Source organism: Notolabrus celidotus, chromosome 22, assembly GCF_009762535.1.
Source record: "Notolabrus celidotus isolate fNotCel1 chromosome 22, fNotCel1.pri, whole genome shotgun sequence".
Classification (NCBI taxonomy): domain Eukaryota; kingdom Metazoa; phylum Chordata; class Actinopteri; order Labriformes; family Labridae; genus Notolabrus; species Notolabrus celidotus.
Genome location: NC_048293.1, coordinates 19,555,212 through 19,578,405, shown reverse-complemented (window position 1 = coordinate 19,578,405; position 23,194 = coordinate 19,555,212). Strand labels below are relative to the sequence as shown.

At 40.8% G+C, this 23,194-nt stretch overlaps 1 protein-coding gene across 1 annotated transcript in view; it reads right to left on the bottom strand.

The window, feature by feature from the left end:
* The window catches only part of rock2a (rho-associated, coiled-coil containing protein kinase 2a), a 54,474-nt gene extending 33,634 nt beyond the window's left edge, over positions 1–20,840 (bottom strand). The window contains exon 1 of the mRNA XM_034674781.1: positions 19,950–20,840. Coding sequence (XP_034530672.1) covers positions 19,950–20,048 — 99 coding nt within the window. The 5' untranslated portion in view covers positions 20,049–20,840. The remainder of the gene's footprint in view (positions 1–19,949) is intronic.
* Positions 20,841–23,194: the final 2,354 nt, after the last annotated feature.

Genomic DNA, 23,194 nt, shown 5'->3' with positions numbered 1-23,194 from the left:
CTCTCTTTCTTATCTGACTTTCCTCCTGCTCTCTCCATCGTTCTTCGCTTGGCTGCAGTCAGTCTGCAGCGAGCTGCGCACTCTGTTTCATCATATCAACTTCCCTTCCCCATGAAAGGACTGACCTCACACAAAACTACTATTTAAGGGAAAAAAATACACACGCCGGGGGGTGGAGAGGGGTTGCCGAGTGCGTGTGCATGTACACATTCATGCGCACGAGGATCTCCCTGCGAGCACGACAATACAGGAAATGATCCACCCCACCCCAGGGCTGGCAGATAATTTCACTGTGTCATGAAGTCAGTCCCTGTGTGCAAGTCATTTCCTCTGAGGCAGCATTCTGCTACTGCTGCTGCTCCGCATTCGTCTGCCAAAAAATTACAACGTGCATACCAGCTGCAGGTATCTCCATGTGCACGGTGCAGTGTGCTGGATGTGTTTACTGTTTGGACACATGATTATCTGCAAAATCAGAGCAGAATTAAGTGCATAGACAAAGTTGAAATCAATGCCCGGTCTCACATCTTCACCCCAGAGTTTCACAGAAGTCTGTTTTAAATGTGCAGAACTGGAAGCTGCGTAAGTGTGACATGATGGGTGTGTCGAGCTGAAGCGGATACGAGACAAATTGCAGAAACCACAGGAGCTGTTTTTCTTTTCTCTCTAATCCACTGAGTCCTTTATTAATCTTCAGACAGACATGTCTTTATTTCCTTTCTAAATGTATTTTTAGTCAATAAGAAGGATGACTGACACGTTGAGCTCATGCACATCATCATTAGTCATTTTCATATCCGTCATAGTGTGGTGTTAAGAGTACATGTGTTATACTGCAGGTCTGCAGAGCTGAGGTTAAGTCTTCACTGTGCATCAAGCAGCAGATAACGTTTTCATAATGACGCTCTAATAAATCATGCATTTAGCTGCATAAACACATACTTTCATGTAGGCTCGTGTTTGAATGAGAAATAAATGCTTGTGTAATTATTTGGTATTAGATTCATTGCTGTTATCACTGATACACATTGTATCATAGCAACTTCAGATCCAAAACCGCAGCAGGCTGAGACCTTTCAGATGGTGGGGAAAATGATGTATGATTAATTTGGCTAATGAAGTCTTGAGGAATGAAAATGATCACAACTTTTTGTCAGCTTCCTGCTGACTTTCAGAGAGAAAAAGCTAAACGCTGAAACCACAACATGTTTCGAGAACTAACAGAGGCTGCTGCCTACATGCTCGTCTGTCTCTGGATTCAGTGATCACAGGCAAACAGTTTGATTGTTTGCAGAGGCAGAGCAGCTGAACACAGCTGGGACAGGTCATATGTGGAGCTTACGTTCTAGATAGTGTTCACTTGCCTGTATGGTGAAATAGCTGCAACACTTCACTGACATGGAGAAACGTTTCTTTCTGACATATCAGGAGTGTTGAAGTGTCTAAAAGGCCGACATGCAAATCAAGGAATCATTAAAGACTTTTCTGTGTTTGTTGCAGCAAAAAAAGGCCAGATTTATTCAGCAGCTTTATAGAAAACTTGAAATGCAACTTGTTTTGTTTAAAGGGTTATATTTTGTGTAACTCATGACACATCCAGTGAGCCAACCATTGGCTCAGAAAGCGGTTTATTAAATGATAATTACCAGAAATACCAAAGACTACAAATTGATGGACAGAGCAACAGTTATTCTAAGTGAAGCCAGAACTTTTAGAGCTCCCCCTGATGACTGGTTGCAGTATAGACCCTAAAGTCGAAGAAGAATGCTAGCTGCTTTAAATAGCAAAAGAAAAAGAAAGCATTAACAACAGTCACAGCGATTTTCTCCATTTCTGAATCTCACACTACTGCACACTTATTTCAAGAGACTGAGCATTACTGTAAAATGTAAACACGCCACGCCGCGTCACAGAAACACCGACATAAAGATCGAGACAGACGCTGTCTGTGCCCGCTACTAGCAGCACCTCGTCCTGCTGCTGGTTAACCTGACAGGCGTGTGTGTAAGTGTGTGTTTGGGGTTGGGATTATTTGAATAATCATCAAATAGATGCCAATGATCATCGAATAGTATTTCAGCTTGAAATGCCCATCCCTATTTTATACAGGACAACATTTCTATGTGAAAAACAAAGCTTCCAACAAACTAAGAAGTCACTCCAAAACAGTCAAAACTGAGCTGAATGTATTTAACACACCTCATAATGGAATCAGTTTGTGGGTAAAAATGTCAAACTAGTTCGCTGGTGTGGCTAACCCCAGCAGAGCTAGCACCACCAGCCTTCTGTCTTCCTTACAGGATAACATCCTCATGCCTGTGCTGGTTTCTCATCCGGCCGAGTGGTGATATTCCAGTTGAACTAGACACGGTCTACTTACAACTTTATCTCCACTTCCTGGATCAGAATGCTGCCAAACTGCTACGAGATGCCATCTGTCATCTGTGCTTGTTTACATCCTGGTAGCAGAGCAGTAAAGGTTTACTGCAGACTCTAGTTTGGGTGACAACATCGTATCACTGGACGTGCAGGTTCATCATTGCACAATTGATACTTCCTGTAAGAACTGGGTGAATATCAGTCTTGTTTATATTGTTATGCTCTATATTAAAATATTATGATTAAACTCAGTGAGATGAATATCCAGGACAAACTTAAAAAGATTGCAAAATGTGTTAATTTGCAGTCAAGAAATATAAAGTCAACACCGTGCTGCAATGCTTGGACTCGCTGCAGGCAGGTAGCAAAGTTTTTATCTGCAGACTGGACCTCTCAGTGACACATTATTATTTTCTGTCATTTCAACAACACTCCATTAAACAAGATGTGGAGGAAGGATAAATAAAGAAATAGACGTTGCCCTGGTGACGGCGAGAGGCCCCAGTGGCGCTGCAGTGAAGTAGTGGAATCACGTTGAGACACAATTGTTTCTCCTTTTCAGGGAAGACAGCCAAAGTAGCATCTCGAGGTGTCGATGAGGCCCGCTTATAAACGGCTTATGATGATAGATGCTGCTCGTGAAAACAGACAGCGCTCCCCTTTACAAAGTTTTTAAACATCATTAAGAAATATTTCAAGACATCATTATTCACAGAGCTCCTGTTAGAGCCTGATGGATGAGTGAATTTAAGACCAATTACTGAGCAGATTAAGGAGGAGAAATATTTACTGATCACCAACACAACAGTTTATTGTGACTCTGGGTGTTTTTAAAAGTAAACTTAGGAATTACCATTTCTATCTTTTAATTAAGAGTAATTTATTTTCAGCCCTGGACTGCATTATTATCATTATAATTATTATAATTATTATTATGCTCAACCACATACTCATTGGCAGGTGTCCATACAGATCATATTTATATTTTGAATTCTGTTGATGTAATAACTGTATTTATATTAATTGTTAATTTTGTATATTTTCGTCTTATTTTATTTTAAGTATCAACTTTTGTCTTTGTGTGTCAATTTAGTATTTTTTTATTCATTTTTGATATTAGAACACTATTTGGGTGGAGGCTTCAAATAAATTCTGAGTTTTCTCATTTATGTTTGTTCTTTTTTGAGTGTACTTTGAAAAATGTGCAAATAAATAAATGAACATAAGACATAAAAACATTATAACTATTATTTACTTATTTTTAATTATTATCATTAAAATTATTGTTTAACATTTCTTTATCTTATTTATTTCATTATCTATGTATTTATCTGATCTTTTTAACTTCAACTGATTTTTAATTTTGCTTTCTACACTTATTTTATTTTTAATAATCTTTTAATGATTTTTTTTATTACTTTACCCCGTTATGTTATTTTCGGTCTCTCTCGTTCTTTTGTGAAGCACTTTGGGCTGCATGCTTATATGTATGAAAGGTGCTGTGTAAATAAAGTTGAGCTGAGTAATGAAACTGACCTTTTATGAGAGGACTGTGCACAGATTCTGCACTAATTAAATGAGCTTTATTTAACAATATTTAACATTAATAATTCACATACAGTCCTCCAGCAGACCTTGTTCTTCAGGAGAACTGATTTTAATTCTACTGCGAACTAGATGAAGCTAATGAACACAAACTATGTAATGAAATCATTTTTAAATCATCCTTAAAATGCATCATGTTAGAAAATAACAGATAGCTTATCCTCTGATATCAATGTATTTGTAATAATCCTGATAATATGTACCAGGCTCCACCCTCTAGGTCTTAATAACAAGTGGTAGGTGTATTGGACTTACACCAGAGAAGAGGCTGCATGCTGCTCTTTCAATTTGCTTCCATTAGTGTAACTGAACAAACCACCAACCGGGCTCTGGAGGACGTTTCTCCGCCGCTGAGCTGAAGCAGTTACATTAATAAATGTGAAATGACTGCCAAGAGTCTGGGGAGGTGTTGAGCTAAACGGACAGTTTAAAATGTCATGCATCTGATGTCTCTGGACTTGTACGAGACAACCACAGATCCTCCTTTCCTTTCCCACCATGATTTCCTTACATGAGAGGACAACAGGGTTTTAGTAACGATGGTTTTAACTCTGAAGTCAGGCCCGCTGCCACACGAGGCAGACACACTGGAGCAGCTCCCTGCACGACTTACAGTGACAGGCAGACAGTGATGGCTTCCTGAGCTCATACAAGTATCTGTCCAGCAAGGCTTATCAGTATGAGTTGTTATGTATCTATTAGATAGCACTCCAGCATTATCTCTGCTCCACTGTAGTCCAGTCAGTGGGTTTCGGCAGGTTGCTAAGCAACTCTTGCAAAATATAAGGAGTTGAAACCAGTTGAAGTTGCAGCGAAGCAGCAGGCAGGAGTTTTATAAGCGCTCCGTTTCAGCTCATTCTATTCTTTTTCCATTTTATTTACCCAGCCTGCCGTCCACATTATGGAGCTGTCAATCTTCCTCCGCCTGCTTCCACTCTTTATCACCCTATAAAAGCCACGTGGATCCACCAGCGCAGAAATGTAATGATGTTGACTTGAATGGAGGTAAACACAGAGAAGAATAAACCAACTACACAAAAGCCTAAAACATCACAAACTCCCCTTGCTCTGTTTCATCTGGAAAAAAAACCCACCCTCTTTCTCTCCTCCTCAGCCGTCTCATCGCTCGGCATGTGGAACAGAAAACAAGCAGCACAGCTCTGGGCTTAAAAGGATTGAGCAGAAAGTTAATGTTTTGATTGAATTCCAGCCGTTTTAAAAATAGTTGTGGGGATAAACGGTGGGCCGGGCAGAGAGAGGGGACCGTGCCAGGCAGGGCCCGTAAACTCTCCAAGAAAGATACAACGGCAGGAATCCTGCAGAGGCCCACAAATAGCACAGCTAATGTCTCCGCGGGGAATAACCAGAGTATGTCTTAACTCTCCAATCTGACAGATTTCTGTCCCATGCTCCTGTGCCCTGTGCATTTCTTGGCACCCATGTTTTATTATAAAGTATTCTGAGGAATGTGCCAGGAAAAAAATACTTAACAAGGCAGGACTTCTCGTACATTAAGTCCTGTTCTCAGATCACCTTGTACTCGGATAGTTAAATGCTAATAATCAGTTATGTTCACAGCTAAAAACCCTGTTGTTTATTTCAACATGTGATCCATTAAATCAGCACAGAAACAATCCACAGTTCTCTTGTTTAAGGTGATCAGGCAAGAGTAAACGGAAGCATCGGGTTGATCTAATGTTTATTCACCAATTAACTAAAGGACTCCCTTTTCATTTCATGCTGTTTTTCTGTCCTACAAAGATAAACTCTAAGGGAGACTTCACAGCAAAGTTAGGATCATCTATGGCCTGGTATTTATCTGTATCATCAACTTTCAAAAATACATCAAGGTCTTTGCTCATTGGAGCTATTCTACAGTTCTCTGCAGGCTTCACTTTTACTCTTAAATTTACTTTTATTACATCAACTGGAAAATATTTCCATGGAAGCATCAACCGTCCAATCAGAGGGACTACTCTTTAGCTGCAAAAGCAAATCATTTTTAAATCTATAAAATCATTTTCAAATGATTTCTTAGTGTCAGCTTGTTAATGTCTTTAGGTGGTAGTCGGATAATAAGCAGGATCATGTATAGTGAGCAGGTGATTATGCAAAAGAAGACCCAGATGCAAAGCAAAAGGATCTTGACCACACTGAGTGGATTTTCCCTCCCTTAAATAATGATCTCTTTATAAACCTAACCAAATACTTTTAGTGACAGTTTGTAAAAAAGTGTTTTTTCATTTTCAGACCGTGAGTCTACTCGCTAGGGTTCAGGGAAAAGATCAAATGATGCATCTCTTTCTCAGGTGTGAGAGATTTTGCGGTGACATTCAGAGAATTGCACCACTACCTCCCACCCCATCAAGGTGAAATACCGTGTTTGAGGAGTCTGTAGTCGTGATGTTTTTAAAAGGTCAACAAGCAAACCATTCTAAGTGTCTAGAGCTCATGGTCCTGTGTCAAAATGTCTTGTTTTGTCCGATTGAATGGTCAACAACTCATGGAAACTCTGTTTAACACTGAAGAATGAGAAAACTCAAATATTCAAATGTGGACGATTGAACGAGTGACTTTGAGCTGAGATGTACAGTAAACTCTGTTCATAAGATGTTCTTTTACAACCTTTCTTTCACCTGAAAAGTGGGCTGCATCCAATATACCAATGCGATCAATATACCGTTGAAAAATTCAGAGAGAGGTATTTTATTGTGTTACAGTATTTTACCAAGAAGATGGAACTTCAAGAAGTGAGAGATTGCTCCGCTGCAGAAAACATGCCGGGACACGTAGCAACATGGACCAGGCTAAAGGCCCCACTAATTCATAATCACGGATTGAAAGAAAACTGTGGTAAACTGTAGTGTAAATAAACCTTGTGGAGTGCTGGTTTGATTAAAATAACTTCTAGATTTAAGTGTCCATTGGAGCTGGGGGATGCAAGTCTCAAATATTTGGTTGCAGGTTCATACCTCACAACCATCAAAGTTAAGCCTAATTTATACTTCTGTGTTGAATCAACACCAGGGGGGGTCCGCATGGCTCCCGTATCTACACAGAGACCTACGCACGTAGCTGACGTGCACCTCCTCCAAAATGTAACTAGGCATAGAATCGACACAGACCGCAAGCCCTCTGATTGGTCCATTGTATTTCTCACATTTACAACACTTCCGGGATCCCCGCTCATCTCTGCTTGAGTATTTCATCTCCTCCTCTCTATTCTTCATGTAATCATGTCTGTATGATAAACAGCAACATGTATCAGCTGTAGATTAACACAACACGCTCTGAATCGCTGTGGAAGAGTAAACAGAGATCATAGCGGGGCGGGAAGGAGGCGACCGGCTATCAGAGAGACCACACTGCCCTCAAGGGTTTCGGCAGAGAATTGCTGCGCGACACGGACACATCGACGCACAAGTACGTGGTGCTCATGTCCGCATCAGCCCCTGCTGCGTAGGGACGACGCAGAAGTTTAAATCAGCCTTTACCGTAGCCTGAGCTCAATCGTACCAGTAGCTAGCACGACGACAGACTCCACAAAAGCAGATGTTTCTGTAGGGAGCTACACAGCAGAACACAAACTGCAGGTTTCTGACTTTACTTTCCCCTGAGGGAGCCTCCAGAAAACAGAGTGCTCTTATATTCTGGCTAATCTTTGTTTATGTTTATATCATTTTTGTTATTTTGCCACAAGAGTCTCTTTTAAGGTAGTAACAAGCCTCAGATTCAGATTCAGACACAGCCGGCCAACTCTCAATACAGAGTCAGTCATGCCTGAATGATGAGATTAGGCTGTTTCAAGTGAGGGTTTCAGTTTCAGCCCGTCTGCGTGAACATTGTTCAGAGTGTATATAAATATTTCAAGTATTAGCACAAACTATTTGAAGTATAACTACCAGTCTGGACACTACGACACTGCTGGACTCATCTCTGTTGTTTGGGTTTGTTAAAGGAAGTGAAAGCTGTGCAGCTCACTGATAATACAAAGCTGTTTGCTAACATGTTGTATTGTTCTATCGTTGCTGCTGGTGGCTCACAATGCAGCTTGTGTGTTGCTAAGATCAAGTGTATAATGCTAATGGTTGTCCTGTGCATATGTATGTGTGTGTGTGTGAGAGAAAGTGTGTGTGTAGGAGGTTGTGTTTCGGCAGCAGGTTGTGATGGAATGATAACGCCGAGGCCAGATGGATGGGTTATGCATTCTGCGTGGGAGACCGCTGTTCTCCTCTCTTCTCTTCCCTGCTCACTCACACCCTCATTTCAACTAAAAATATGACAAGACTCAGGTATCACACTCTTTAACATTCACACAACAGGGGGGGAAGATTCTGCACTCCGTTCAACAACAAGATGAGTGCATCAACTAGTCAGAGGGCTTTTCAGAGCATGAGTCACGTCCTAAATCTGCGCAGAAAGTTCTCTAAGCATCAAATCTTCCATCAGAGCTGTGATTTCATAAAAAGAGAGCGGACTCGGAGCTGTTTAACGTCTGTTTTCACAAGTTTAAAGCTCGGCCAATGGTCTCTTGAATGCATCAGCAACATTATCTCAGCCACAGTCTGTACGTCTAGACAAGAAGATCCACCAGATTAAGACAAATCTCAGGGTGCATACATTTCCCCTCACATGAGAACCATATACCACCGAAAACAAATCAAGACGTCACAGCGCAGCTTTGCTCCTTGTCTGAAACGTCATATTAAGAGGATAGATGAGTTTCACAGCCCTTTATTTAAAGGTCTATCATACTGCCACATGAGGAAGCATGCAATTTAAGCTTAAGCAATACTTCAGTTTTTCTCAGCTCATATAGAATACCGTATATTTTTAGACACTAAGTTCTGTCTCATATTTTGAATTCCTTTCTACATCCCTGAACGGTGGATTTTGGACCAGCACATCTTGCCCTATTTGTCCAACTATTATATAATGTGTGATCAAGGTTCGGTGACGTGTGTGTGTATTTGCTGATGAGTGTGTGTGAGTGTCTGTGGGTGACGTGAGCTGAACTTTGAGTTTATTGCCCTGTTTGTAATGAATGTTTTACAGCTGGCTGGGGGAATTCTACCTGTTTCAGCAGAATAAATAAAGATCTATCTATCTATCTTTTAAATTCTGGTCCCAGGGCATTAGCCTTGAACATTTTTGACATAATATTCCTGCCGTTAAGAAATTAAATTTAGTCTGCAACAACTTGACTCTGAAAAGTACTCTGAAGGCTGTTTATCAAAGAAATACTTTGTTTAGAAGAATGCACAATAAAAATATGTGTTAAAGTCCCAGGCCAATAATGTGAGATAAGAGATTAGATCATTTGATTCTTTTAAAACAATCATTTCATTTCCTTATTAACAAGCTTTTACATTTTAACCAAGGGGCAACCTCCGGTCTAAAAATATGAGTCCAATGCGGAAGGGCTAAAAACTGCAGTTCACTGAGAATCCGCTTGAGGCTGACCCCAGAAATATGGGAAGTCACATACACATGAATGGGAAATAGACGATCTTTACAGCAGAAATAAACATGTTTACAGCCTGGTACAAAAGACGAGCGTAGTCTGGATAGCTCATTTCTCGAACGACTCACGACTAACCGTGTCTGAGATTACGTGTCTTCCAATGAGAGGCACAGCTGCCTGCAGTAACGCTGCAGCAATTGGCTAGGAGGCTCAAACTCCGCCTCTTTACGTCACACTGGCTCCACAGCAGCAATAAGGCTGCCGGCGCCGATTGGCCTCAAAACAGCTCTTCAGAAACAGATGGGTGACGTCCATATTTTATACAGTCTATGATTTTAACACAGTAGTAATAGGCAGCGATTTTCAATCTTTAGTTCCATGCAAAGACAAACAAAAGGCAGCCGTGACAAGCTGACAAAAGTAAAAATGGCGTCCCAAGCGTGGATGTTTTTCCTGCTTCAGAGGATAACACAATTGCACAATTGTGTGTGGAAAAAAAATGTTTTAAGTCCTTAAAAAGTCATCATTGCAACAGAGATTTTAGCCACAGCTAGCATTAGCACTAGGGATGTCTTGTGGGATTGTTAAGAACTTACTCAAACACATTTTTTTGTTATGATTTTCTATCACGTGGAACAAACATCATGTGGTCTCATATTTTGTTCAGCTATCAGGGAGATGTTTTAAGTTTAAAGCATGTTTCGATGTGAATCAGCTGACTGAAGGTGTTGCGCACAGCTGGGGGCTGCGGCTGAGTGACAGGTCTCCACAAGACCTTTTTCCTCCTCCGCCGCACTGATTCTGACCCGGTTGCGCTCCCGGCTGACACCTGAATGCGTTCACATGCTTATTTTTCTCAATAAGAAAGAGTAGACAGAAAACTGGACTCTGTGAGTCTGTAATATGTTTCTGTTCAGTTCCCTTGTTGAAGTCTGAGCCTTCACTTTATGACTATGTCCGTGGAGATCATGAGCCTGCTCCACATGTTGATATTCGGCGTGTTTAACATTTTGAACACCTTAATACGATCTGTAGATATTCAATACTGTCAGTTATATACTTTGTGTCGTGAAGGAAAAATTGATTCAGGGGAAAAAATGCATTCTGCACCGTTTCTGACATGGAAAACGTTTACGTTTTTTCTTAGGACAATTACCACCATACCTCACTGAACTTCTTAAATACCCAGACTGTTTTTATCAGACTCGCACCTCAAACCAGCTACTTTTGCATGTTCCTCGAGTTCGATCAGAACTGGTAGAAACTGCCTTTTGTTTGTCTGCCCCTGACTCCTGGAACAAGTTGCAGCAGCGTCTTGAATTAAATGCACTTTTAACTTCCGGACAATTCAGAATCCTAATTTTTAACCTTTCAACCCAGCTCTGCAACTGTTTTAGCTAGGTTAACCTGTGTATATTATTGTATCATTTGTATCATCGGCCCTTCTTATTTTAGTGCTTTTATAGTCAATCCCCAACACCTCCTTTTATTACTTAATTTGATCTTTTAATTGTTTTTATATCCAATTCAAAAATGCATTGTTGCTTGTTTGTGTCTGTTTTTTAAGTGTCACTGTAAATGACTCAATATCATTGTAAATGAGGGTTGCCCCTCAATGATCTCTCGAGTATAAATAAAGGTTGATTGATTGATTGATTGATTGATTGATTGATTGATTGATTGAAATGATTAATCGATAATTGATCGTTAACAATTCCAAAGATCGATCAAGGAAAATACTTGAAATTCACATCCCTAAATAGCACCAATAAAGAGAGTGCCATAGTGGGAAACCAAGGTTTAGCAAAGACAGCCCAGAGGCTACAACAATTAATAACAAAACCACTGATTTACAGAATCTGATGACTGTTTTTTTCAAAGTAGAGGACCAAAGATTTCAACAGCCAATGGCGTAATTTGCAGACACATGATGTGATCTCTACACACATTCACATCCTGATCAATGACAGCGAAAGTGACAGAAGTTTTACCACAGACATATTAACTTCTAATGCAAGTCCAGTGAGTATGTTCAGTTTAGATAACAAATGAGTACTGAAGAGTCAGAAATGTTCTTTATGTTTCAGCAATTGGGATTTAAGCACGAGAATTAGAATATTAGGGATTTTTTCTGACCCTCAGGTGTACATAAACTACACATTTAACCACTATTGGCCATCACAAGCAGGTTATCATTGATTATTAGCAAATGATGAAATGATACATCTTTAAAATCATAACACATTGGAAAGTTAGAACTGCTAATCCCCTGTCTGCTCACTTGTGATGCTCTGCCAGTATTTTTAATATTCCCGAGCATTCTTTTCTCATTTATATTGCTATAAGAGCTGTTATCAGGAAACACAGGAAAACATATACACTGATCCCACTATATATCTATAACATAGTCCCATATCAGCAGACATTATCAACTTAACAATATATCCACAATCCCCCTATCTAAGCTAACATACTACTGACTGTAGGAACATTTGTACTCTATGAAGAGAAGAGTTTTATCAAAGGGTCGTATTTATCTTGGCAAGGGAACAGCGAAGCATTTTCCCCAAAATGTCAAACTATATCTTTCAAGGCTGTAAACGTTGAAGGATTATGAGAATAGTTGCATTTAAAACAAGAAGTATCTCAGATTTGAAGAAAATTCCCTTTGAAAGCTTTAATAAACAGGGAAACCCTGATAACTTTCTCAATTCAGACGACCACGAGACAGGCTGAAGAACACCAGACGATAGCTTAAACAAAGTGTGACATTTCCAGAACACGGAGGGTTCGCACACCCGGAAGACGCCAGGTCTTCTTCACTGGAGTGGAGCAAAAACCAAAAAAAGGCTACAGAGAGACCCGATCGTCTCACCAGAGGTGGTGTGGAGCAGGGAGACTGGCTTGTTTTGCTGAAAAAAAAATTGGCCGGGGCCACCGTCCCCAGTGCCTTATAAGGCAGTGTTTCTACCCCGCTAGCACATGGAAGCCAGGACTGCTGCTGCCGCTGCCTGAGAGCTACACAACTGCACTCCAGAGACGAAGAGGACACTCAGGTTGACTATCAGGGGTAGAAACAGAACGAGACACGCAGGGGTTATCCCCAACTCCCTTAAGAGCTTTGCAAAAAAGAAGAGTGGAAGCAGAGGGGGAGGGGAGCGGGCAATAAGATAAAAAAGAATGGAAAGGAACAGAGAAGAATGGGAGACAGGAGATGCTGGGTGAGAAGAAGAGTGGTAAACATAAGGTGGGAGGTCTGTGGACGAATCAGGGAGAACGGAACAAACAGAGAATATGTGAATGGAGATGGATGAGAGAAACAAAGAGATAAGGGGGGGGGGGGTCAGACAATGGAATGAACTCTTAAACTATCATCAGAAGAAAGATTAGGATTCTCTGTGAATAATTATCACTAAATATTGTTTTAAAATGATGCCAGTTTGAGGAGTGTTGGGACAGACGCCTGAAACATAACAGAATATGTGTTTCATGAAATTGGGAGTGTGGTTTGTTAACATGGGCTTCAGTGTGCTGTCACACTTTTTAATAAATGAAGAAAATGAAAACAGTTGTATAAAAGACGCTTGCATTTAAATAGTCTGCTCTACTCTGACTGAGGCTGCACAAGTAAACGCAATCTCATCGTTTTCAGGATGCACTCGTCTGTATATAATCACAATCATTAGGAGTCTTTTTATGTCAAAAAGCAATGTTCTCACTCAGTTAAGTTACATATTATCTGCTGAATAGGTGCCTGGGTATAAAGAGCATGCTATTACCATAGACTGTACAATAATGGACGTAGGATCTGTGGCGTCACCCATCTGTTTCTGAAGCGCTGTTTTGAAGCCAATCGTCAGTGGGAGCTAAATTGGTAATGCTGAACTCAACCAAACTTTGTAGCAAAGTTATTACGCAACTTTGATGGAGTTAGAAAAAGCTCAAGCTGGCTGTCACCTCCCCTCAGAATGATACTGTATTGTGTATAACATGAAAAGTAAAAGACAGACATATCTTTCTTAGGCCTGTCTCTGAAAATACCGACTGGGTACTGCCAGCTGAGCTGCAACAAACCTGGCTCAGCTTGTTTTTTTTAATAATCGACAGCAGAAGTCTTCCTCTGCAGAAACAGTCTGCAAAGGGATCAATACCTGAACTGAATGCATTGCAGATCAAGTTGAAACAGGCATCTCTCTGTCATTCTTTGGGGGGCTGCTTGCTGAGCTGACACTAACCTCTAGAAAGTGACGCAGTGGTTTTAGTTGTTGTCAACTATTTCCTCCTCTGTGGAAGGTGAGCTTTAAAGTAAAGTGGGCGAGTCTCCAGCATGAGCTTCATATGCAAAACTGAACACAAGCTGGCTGTTGTCTCTATTTTGGTTGCAGGATCTGTCCATACAATTAAAAAGTCAAAGTTAATCAGCTCATGTGACATGACGGTTTTCCAAGCGGCAACCTCCGGTCTAAAAATATGAGTCCAACGCCGAAGTGTTAAAAACTGCAGCTCATCGAGGATCTGCTTGAGGCTGGCTCCGGAAGTACCGGAAACCACATACACACCAATTCAATAAAGCCGATCTTTACAGCAGAAATCAACATGTTTACAGCCTGGTTCAAAAGACGAGTGTAGTCTGGATAGCTCATTTCTCGATCAGAACACACTGCACAGGGGTGAATTTTTTCAAAACGCTGTAATTTCAAAGATATTTAGATTACAAGTCTTCCAATGAGAGGCACAGCTGACTTGATTGACAGGCGGGAACACTGTAGCTGTTGGCTCGGAGGCTCAAAAACCACCTCTTTACGTCTCACCCGCTCGACAGCAGCAATATGGCTCCCGCCGACGAATGAACTCAAAACAGTGCTTCAGAAACAAATGGGTGATGTCACAGATACTACGCCCATTATTTATAGTCTATTCTGTTGTCCTTATCTCTTAATGAGTTTGTTTTATCAACAAGCTCTATCCAACGCTAAGCAAAACACATCAAATGCCTTTATTTTAAGTATCCACAAGACAGACCAGCTCTTTAGCTTTTCCTCGCTCCACCCTTCATAAGTGTTTTGTTTTAAATGTTCTTGTGATACTAGGTCTGCAGCTGAATCAAAAGACTGCTCCAGCTACAGTTAGAATACCTGCAGAGTGTTTAACAAGCCAGAGCCGCAGAGAGAGAAGCAGAGCCAGAGAACAGCAGATAAGACTGAAAAGTGAAAGGGTAAAGTGCAGTCATTCGCAGGGACCATGAGCCCCATATATAGCTTCCCAACTATTTACTCAGTGAGGTCATTTCCTTTAGGTCGCAGAAAGCCAACTTATGTGGCTTCAAATCAAGTGTCCGTACTTTTCTTTATCTCAGAAAAATGCCCTTTCTGCTTGGCCTAACAATCTCTGCCTCGATTCCTCCTTGAGCTGCCAAGTTAAGTCCAGTACTTCAGTCAGCAGCAATGTGCTGCCAAGTAATGATCGCTTCACTTTGCATCAGGGGGAAGGTTGCTGAGGCCTTAGGTTACATTTGATCGAATGCTGATGAGGGCAATAAAGTGATTAACAGTTTTAAACCACAGTGTTGAGACAGATTGGCATGAGGATATAAGAGTGACATGATACTGATTTAACGAGGGAAATCTTCAACTGTCACCTATACTGTGGCTTACAAAGGTAAAATAGAGAGCGGCTGCCTCACACAAATAAGTCTACCAAAGTGTCTCTGTAGCATTATCCAACTCAGTGTCTCAGTTTAAAAGGTGACCAATACTGATATAACTGATTTGGTTAATATTAGACAACATTGGTCAGCCTCTACAAATGGACATGGACCAAGCGGCAACCTCTAGCCGCGAGAATTGAAGCCAAAGCGGAAGTTTTAAAAACTGCAGTTCATCAAGTGTCCACTAGAGCCTGGCTCTGGAAGTACCAGAAACCCCATACACACAAATTTAAAAAAGACGATCTTTACAGTAGAAATAAACATGTTTACAGCCTGGTACAAAAAGGCAGCTACTTCGAAGATATTTAGATTATGAGTTTCCCATTATGAGAGGAACAGCTGATTTGATTGACAGGCGGGAACACTGTAGCTGTTGGCAAGGAGGCTAAAAGCCCGCCTCCAATATGGTTCCCGCCGCCGATTGGCCTCAAAACAGCGCTTCAGAAACAGATGGGGGACGTCACGGACACAACGTCCATTTTTTCTGTCGCCATATTGAAAATGCTGCCTTAACCCAACTTTCGGACGACCTGACTTCAGGCAAAGAGGCGGGGTTAAGACTGGACTCTAGCCTCCATTCTAACAGCTACAGCGTGCACACCTGTTGGTACGTCAGCCGTGCGGCCCATGCCCCTAATTTTGCAAAACTTGTAACCTTAAAATCTGAGATGGGCTTTTCAGAATGGTTGTGAATGTGGCGTCTTGGGCTTTTTCAGCAAACCAAGTGGACAACTGAAGGTTTTAGCACTTCCAAGCTGGCTTTATCTCTCAAGTCCCAAAGTTGCCGCTTGGTCTTGCTCAAGGACACTATGGCATGCCACTGTGGGAGCTACGATTCAGCCAGTTGAGGGCTGTACTACGAAGCCACAGTTTCCCACAAAAGGTATATATGCATAGACTGTATAAATAATGGATGTAGTGTCCGTGACGTCACCCATGTGTTTCTGAAGCGCTGTTTTGAAGCCAATCGTCAGCGGGAGCCATATTGGAAATGTTGAACTCAACCAAACCTAGTGTGAGGTAAAGAGGCAGGTTTTGAGCCGCCTAGCAAACAGCTGTGTTCCCGCCTGTCAGTCAAGTCAGTCATGTCCTTATTTGGGCAAAAACTCAGAATCTTAAAATCTTCTGAACCGTCGCGTTAGAAAAAACATTCACCCCGGTACAGTGTGTGCCAATAGAGAAATTAGCTACGTAGAGCCAAGCTGTTTTTTTAACCAGGCTGTAAACATGTTTATTAATAGTGTCAAGATCGTCTCTTTTTGAATGGGTGTGTATTTGGTTTCCGGTGTTTCTTCAGCCAGCCTCAAGTGGGCGCTTGATGAACTGCAGTTTATAACACTTCCACATGGGCTTCATATTTTGGGATCAGAGGTTGCCGCTTGTACATATGTAGTGCCTTTGAAGCAGCATTAATGGGACTATTGCTGGGTATTATGTTCAGTTTGAGAGCAGTAGTGATTCAATTGTTCATTACAGATGACAAAACTATTTAAAGAGCCTCCTAACTAACCTTACTGTAACACACTGTCCATCCAACCATATACAGGCTTTGCTTTCTTTACAGGAGAGTCACTGAGTTTACTGGACAGATGCTGCAAATTCCTCACTGTCAGCTGTCCACATCCTCAGGGTAGTCCGCTCACTGCCTCTTGGCAAGTCCTAAGACAGCCTCTTACTTCAAGTTGGCTGAAAGCACAAGCCTAATCTTACTTACTTTTACCAAACTATTATTGAGAAGATTATATAATAGTAGATAAAGCAACTTCCCCTGTCTTTTTGCTGTTGCTATGGCACAACTGCGATGGACTTGTGATTCATTGTTTACCGAATATGAGCCTGTGAGCAATTATTGAGGCACTTCAAGTATGCATGTTTTTATTCCACCTGCAAAAAAGGACATTTCTGAGCCATTAGTGTGTGTGTGTGTTGTGTGTGTGTACATGAGTGAGTGTGTGTTGGAATCCCAACCTGAACAGCAAAACTTCTTGATCCCCTGGACAGCAATGAGGCAGCTAAAAATGGAAAACTGCAGCCTGTTCTCTCCCACGCATGCTTCCCACTCAACTTTTGTCTCAAACACTCAACACCTCTATCTCTCCAGCTCGCGTGCAGGAAGTACACACCACCGGTGTATAAGCAAGTATTCTACCCAATGTTTTAAAGGAAGAGGGACTTGGCCAGGAGTGCCTCAAGTACAGAGAGGGGGAACAGAAGAGGGTATGTACAGGGGGCCCCAAGTTGGATGGGGCCCATTAAAAGGGGTGAGGTGATGCTTTTTAAGATAGACCCGACAGCGTGTTTGCCCTCTGTCACATCCAGTTAGGGGGCCCAGAAATTCAAACACTGCCACTACAATTGATGTACTTTTACAGCTAAAGCAGGGACTGTGACTCAGAGCCTGTGAGGGTTTGAATAACTGAGATTTCTCATCTTAACATCTCAAATACTTTCCTTCAAGATCCGTTTGCTTTATTGCGAAGGTGATACATCCATAACTAACACCAGAATCTATTTCAGGAAACAGAGAGCGCCAGGAGACCTCTTTTTTTCTTCATGTGTCAGACTTGTGTCATTATACACGGGTAAAATGGAAAGATTTTTCCACTCTCTTATGCAACTTTAGGCCAAAGCAAGGCTCATCAAGAGCATCTGCGAAAGAGGGAGACTTCTGTTTAAAGACCCAGTTTAGAGTTTTATATTTCAACTCTCATCTCTGCTTCTTTAAAAACGCTGGGGTTGGTAGTCAGATTTAGATACACTTTTTGTTATACTGGTTGAAATTATCTTTATGTCTCAATGGAAATCAATACATAATGTGTTCTTTAAAAAGAGTAAACTTGGGAAAACACCAACCAATCCCTGCCATCAGGAGCCAAAGTATGAAACCAATCAAATCCCATCCTGCCGTTCTGCCCGCCTCCTGCGCGTACATTTCATGTTTGTTTGTGTTTTTAACTTTCACTATGAGAATGTTTTGCTGTTTTTTCACCGCTGATTGAGACATGAGTTGACGTAGTGCAAAACAAAAACGATGTGCTGAGGACCGGTTTTGAATCAGTCACAATCATATGGTCGCGAATCAGCGGCGCTCGTGCATGTGAGCGGGGGCGTCGTTTTGGAGGAGCTCCGAGGGGAGGGGTTAGACAGAGTCCCGAGGAAATGCTACATTCAAATTCATGCTAGTTTTCTGTGACTACCAACCCTAACCCTAACCCTAACCCTAAGGTAAAGTCTCCAAAAGAAAGGTCAAACGTTGGTTGCCTGCCTCTGTATTTCGCCAGATACAGGTTGGCATCAGGTTATGATGGAAATGTACAGAGACTGTAGTCTGCTCGACATCCATCAGCAGTTCTGGTTCATCTTTCGCTTCATAATCAGACAAAATCAGACTAAGACATCAAAAATGTGGAAAATGTTTGAATTTCTCAATCATGACACATTCATACAAGGCTGTATGAACAAAAGCAGATTCATCTTTACAATGTAAACACAAAGACACAAAAGTCTGTGGCTTCACAACTGAAGAATCTATGACAAATCTCACAGCTTCACCATCACAGAGATGTAGAGTTTGTGGGGTTAGTCTGGGTGAGAAACTCAAAGCGGTCTGCTTCACTGCCTAAACTGAGCGTCCCTTTTGGGATGAATAAAGTTGTCTAATCTTAATCTAACTGAAATGCTAATCCAAATCAGAGGAATCACAGTGATGCTATTTGCAAATGTTGATGTGCATTTTGGATTTTAAAGGTCAAGTTAAGAGATTAGACAAAGGTAGTTTGGGTATGAGTGACAGGATGTGGATTTTGTGTCAGAATTATGGATCAGTAATTTTAGTAATAAATCCTGCCAAACAAAGAATGCCTTGTAGCTTTTTTATTTATAGATATAAATTGAGTCTCTACTTGAAAGTACTTGAACCCTGTGGTACCAGAAACTATTTTACAATAATCTAAAAGGTTCCTTCATCCTCTTGTTGACTATGTATTCTATATGTTGCAGTTAAAACAGGCTTATTATGAAGAGAGGGAGCTGTTTTGGTGCTTTTCTTCATGCAAATATACAAAACCATGTCATGCAACCATCCACCTCTGCTTTTTTTCTTCTTCTGCGACTTCATTGATGCATCAAATCAAAATGGAAATATATTCCAGGATGCAGCAGCGTATCTAAATAAAGTGGATGAGATAACTTTGAGGAGCTCTAAGCAAACCAAAGTGTTGTTGTTGTTTCTTTTGGGGGGGGTGGGGGTATACTGGTTTTCAGATCACATCAATAAAAGCTTGATACTGACTTGCCAACATCTTCCTGTCGTACGAGAGACTAGGATTAGTAATATGGTGGTCTGTTGGGCCCAGCTGATACTCAGGAGGGAGTTCTGGCCTTAAATATTACTCTGCACAAACCCACCAAGAGAGGCATTCTCTTCCAGTTAATCCTAATCTGTAGACACGCTTGACAGAGCCCCAAACTGCACTGTCTGCACTCAGTCTTAACTATTAATCAGGCCTGTCTACAGTAGGTCCACCATGAGGCTCTTATTTTGGCAGCCTTGGGAAATAACCTCATTTCAGGTCATAATAAAAACTCTGCAGCCTCATAACTCAGGTACATGAGATATGGAAGAACAGTTCAATGCAGCATCACAGCCTGGCTTAATAAATACAATGGCAGGTTTCAATATTGGAGGTGAAGAGGAGGAAGATAAACAGTGTGCATGCATACGTGTCTAGTGTTTCAGAGAATACACAACATGGCATCATTAATAATCTATGAGGTGTATCCCACTTGACTTACCAGCAAACTTTCCAGGTTTATGGCAGATCTGGGGTCTCTGATCATGTCCTCCAGCTTCTTCAGCCGGGATTCCATCCTCCTCTCTGCGCCCTGAGACATGACTGCAGCCTCGGTCCTTCAAAGTTCAGCAAAAATATACACAGGTTTCCCCCAAAGTGTGTGAGTTTTACATGTGAAACCTCTTTGTTCCCTGGCTAATGGCCGTGGGCCTAGTGGGGCAGCCTGTGGGCTCTCACCCAGCCCACCCAAATAGCTTCCAACAGGAATAGTGTGCACAATGAAGAGAAAATATTCCCAAAGCAGAGACTCCCCACGTCCAGAAAACTTGGCCAAGTGAGCGGGGCCTTCACTTCAGGAAATGTGAGGCTCAGAGTCAATAAAGCACAACCTTACTCTTAGTTTATCACCTCCCTGGAAGTGGAAGATGCATTTTTCTAACTCGTCGATAAAGTTTGAATGTTGAGATAGCAGCAACAGGCAGCAGCAGGGCGTTTTCTTTGCCCCCCTCTCCTCCCCTTCCCTTCCCTTTGCTTTTCAGCCGCTTGGAAAAGCTCTGGACTCGTCTTTCGCAGAAAAAACAACTTCCTTTCACCCCATTCAATAATGTTTGAAGCCCGTCAGTGCTGTAGTTTATCCTCAGTGCTGCCACAAGTCATCCGAAGGGGCGATAATGTCTCTTCTCCCGCGCTGAATTTTTAATAAGCACTCCCTCTCTTCCTGCATTTCTTCTCGCTTCAATCCTCTCCGTCCTCTTCTTCCTCTCGGATTCATTCAAAGGGAAAGGAAGGAGGTTTATTCGGGATGAAAAAGTCTTCCAGCCGCTGAATTCTTCACGGTACATTCACATCTACACACCAACACACACTGAGTGAGTCTGGGAGCCTCTCTCTCCTCCCCCTGACATCAACACACCGAGGACTCAGTTACCCAGAAGCCACCTGTCCTTACCTCCTGTACCTCTAACCCGCCTCGTGCAGCAGGCTCTTTAGTAAAACTATTTAAAAGTAGTCTAGAACTTAAAACATATATTTATTCTAACAGATTATTTTTAAATAGTACGGAAGAGGATCAGGGCCATTGAAAAAAAATAAAAATTAAGGTCAACATTTTTTTTTTAAATTATTATTAGGAAAAAAGTCAGAATTCTGAGATTAAAGTCAGAATTCTGAGAAAAAAGTAAGAATTCTGAGATTAAAGTCAGAATTCTGACTTCTGAGAATAAAGTCAGAATTCTGACTTTATTCTCAGAATTCTGACTTCTGAGAATAAAGTCACAATTCTGAGAATAAAGTCACAATTCTGAGAATAAAGTCACAATTCTGAGAATAAAGTCACAATTCTGACTTTAACCTAAGAATTCTGACTTTGATCTCAGAATTCTGACTATAATCTCAGAATAATAATTTAAAAAAAATGTTTGACCTTAAATAGCTTTTAATGAGACTTTGTGAAACTTTTTAACTTTTCTCAAAACTTTTTAAGAAGATATCACAACCAAAATATTATTATTGTTTGACTGAGACAAAATTATAATCTGTCCATCAAACTTACTCAAATATTTTGTGAATTTCTGCAAAATTACATATATTTCCTCTTGTAATTTTTTTTAATTCCTGGCCGTTCAACTGTCATGGAAAATGTGCCCCTAGTGGTCACTAATCATATAACAGTATTTTTATTTCACTCAGATCATTACAGTTTTTTTCAACTGCAGAAACACTAAAATCAGAAGTATTACACAATTATCAAAACCTTACACTCAAGGAGCAAAACATCGGCCCAGATTTGCACCCCTATAGTTTAGTTTATTATTCATCGTGTCGTGCACCATAAAGGTGCCCAGCCAACATGGACTTTCAAGACACTACAAAAACAAAACAAAATAGGAGCAACAACATAAGAAGTAAAAGAAAAAAGAAGAAAGAAGAGCAGTTACAATGCTGCACATGTCCAACAATGACCTAAAGTAATTCAAAAGCACAGTGGTACACTTCAGACATTTGACAGTGACAAAAACTACATCAGACATAGAGTGTGCTCCTACGCTGCTGAACAGCATTTAACACAAACTGAGCAAACTTGCTAAAAGTGTTTTAGGTTAGCAGCAGCAGTGTGTAACTAGTTCAAACAGAATGAAGTCATATGAAATGTGTGTGTTTCATATGGTAATAATATATGGGTTTGATAAATTAGTGTATAGTTTTTACAAGTGTTTCATTTTGCAAAGGATCTGAGGTGTTCTGCTACTTGTGTGTGTGGTTGTGTGAACTGTGTGTAGTGTTTTGACAAAATAGGCCCTGTTTTCAAAAGTTTTTAAGCAATTGAAAAAAACTGTAAAGGTTGTAATCTGTAGTACTTAGAGGCATTTAGCAGAACAGACTTGATAGAAATTGAATATAATATGTGTAAGTGTGTTTAGATTAGTAAATAATAATAACCTGAATATAAAAATCATCTCATTTTGGATCAGTCAGAATGAGTCATTTATGTCCCCTTCCATGGAGGCCGCCATCTTGCACCGCCATGTTTCTGCAGCAGCACAAGCAGACAAGCTAGTAACAAACACGTTTTTGTATAAGTGGTTGGTGTGCACAAAATAATTTGTACTGATAGTTTAAGATGGTAGAAACTTGACAAATGGGGGCTGATACTTATCAAGCTCACAGGAGCTTTTTGTCCTCCAGGCCACCGTCACTTCACAGATTGGAGGGGTGAACAAGGGAGCGTTTCAGTCTGGATCTGTTCACTAAATATTGCTAAATATTCCCATTTCTACACACTGTGCCTTTAAGAGATGAATATGTTGTAGCAAAGATAACTAGACAAAAAATGTTAATATTTGTAATCATCAAATGAATACTAAAATGTGGGAGTTTAGTCAGAAATATAATCAAAGGATGTTTTGTAATCTGTCTCACACAACAGAGGGAGCAGTTGGACCATGATGCCCCTCACGTTGCTCCAGTGTCTTAAGAATTTACTCAATGTAAAAGCTATTTGTTTATTTTTTGTATTTAGTTGTTTATTTAGTTACAAGTTATAAGTAGTATACGTTGTTTGATTTATCTAAATCTTTATTTTTAAAATTAATAATAGATTTTGGGGATACATTTTTGCTCGTCATTTAATTAGTGTATTTAGATTTTTTGCGTATTTAGTATTTCTTTTGTTTGTTTTGATGGTTTGGCGATTAGGAAGTACTGTGGGCACCTGAGGTTATTTCGATAGGTAGGTAGGTGGCAGAA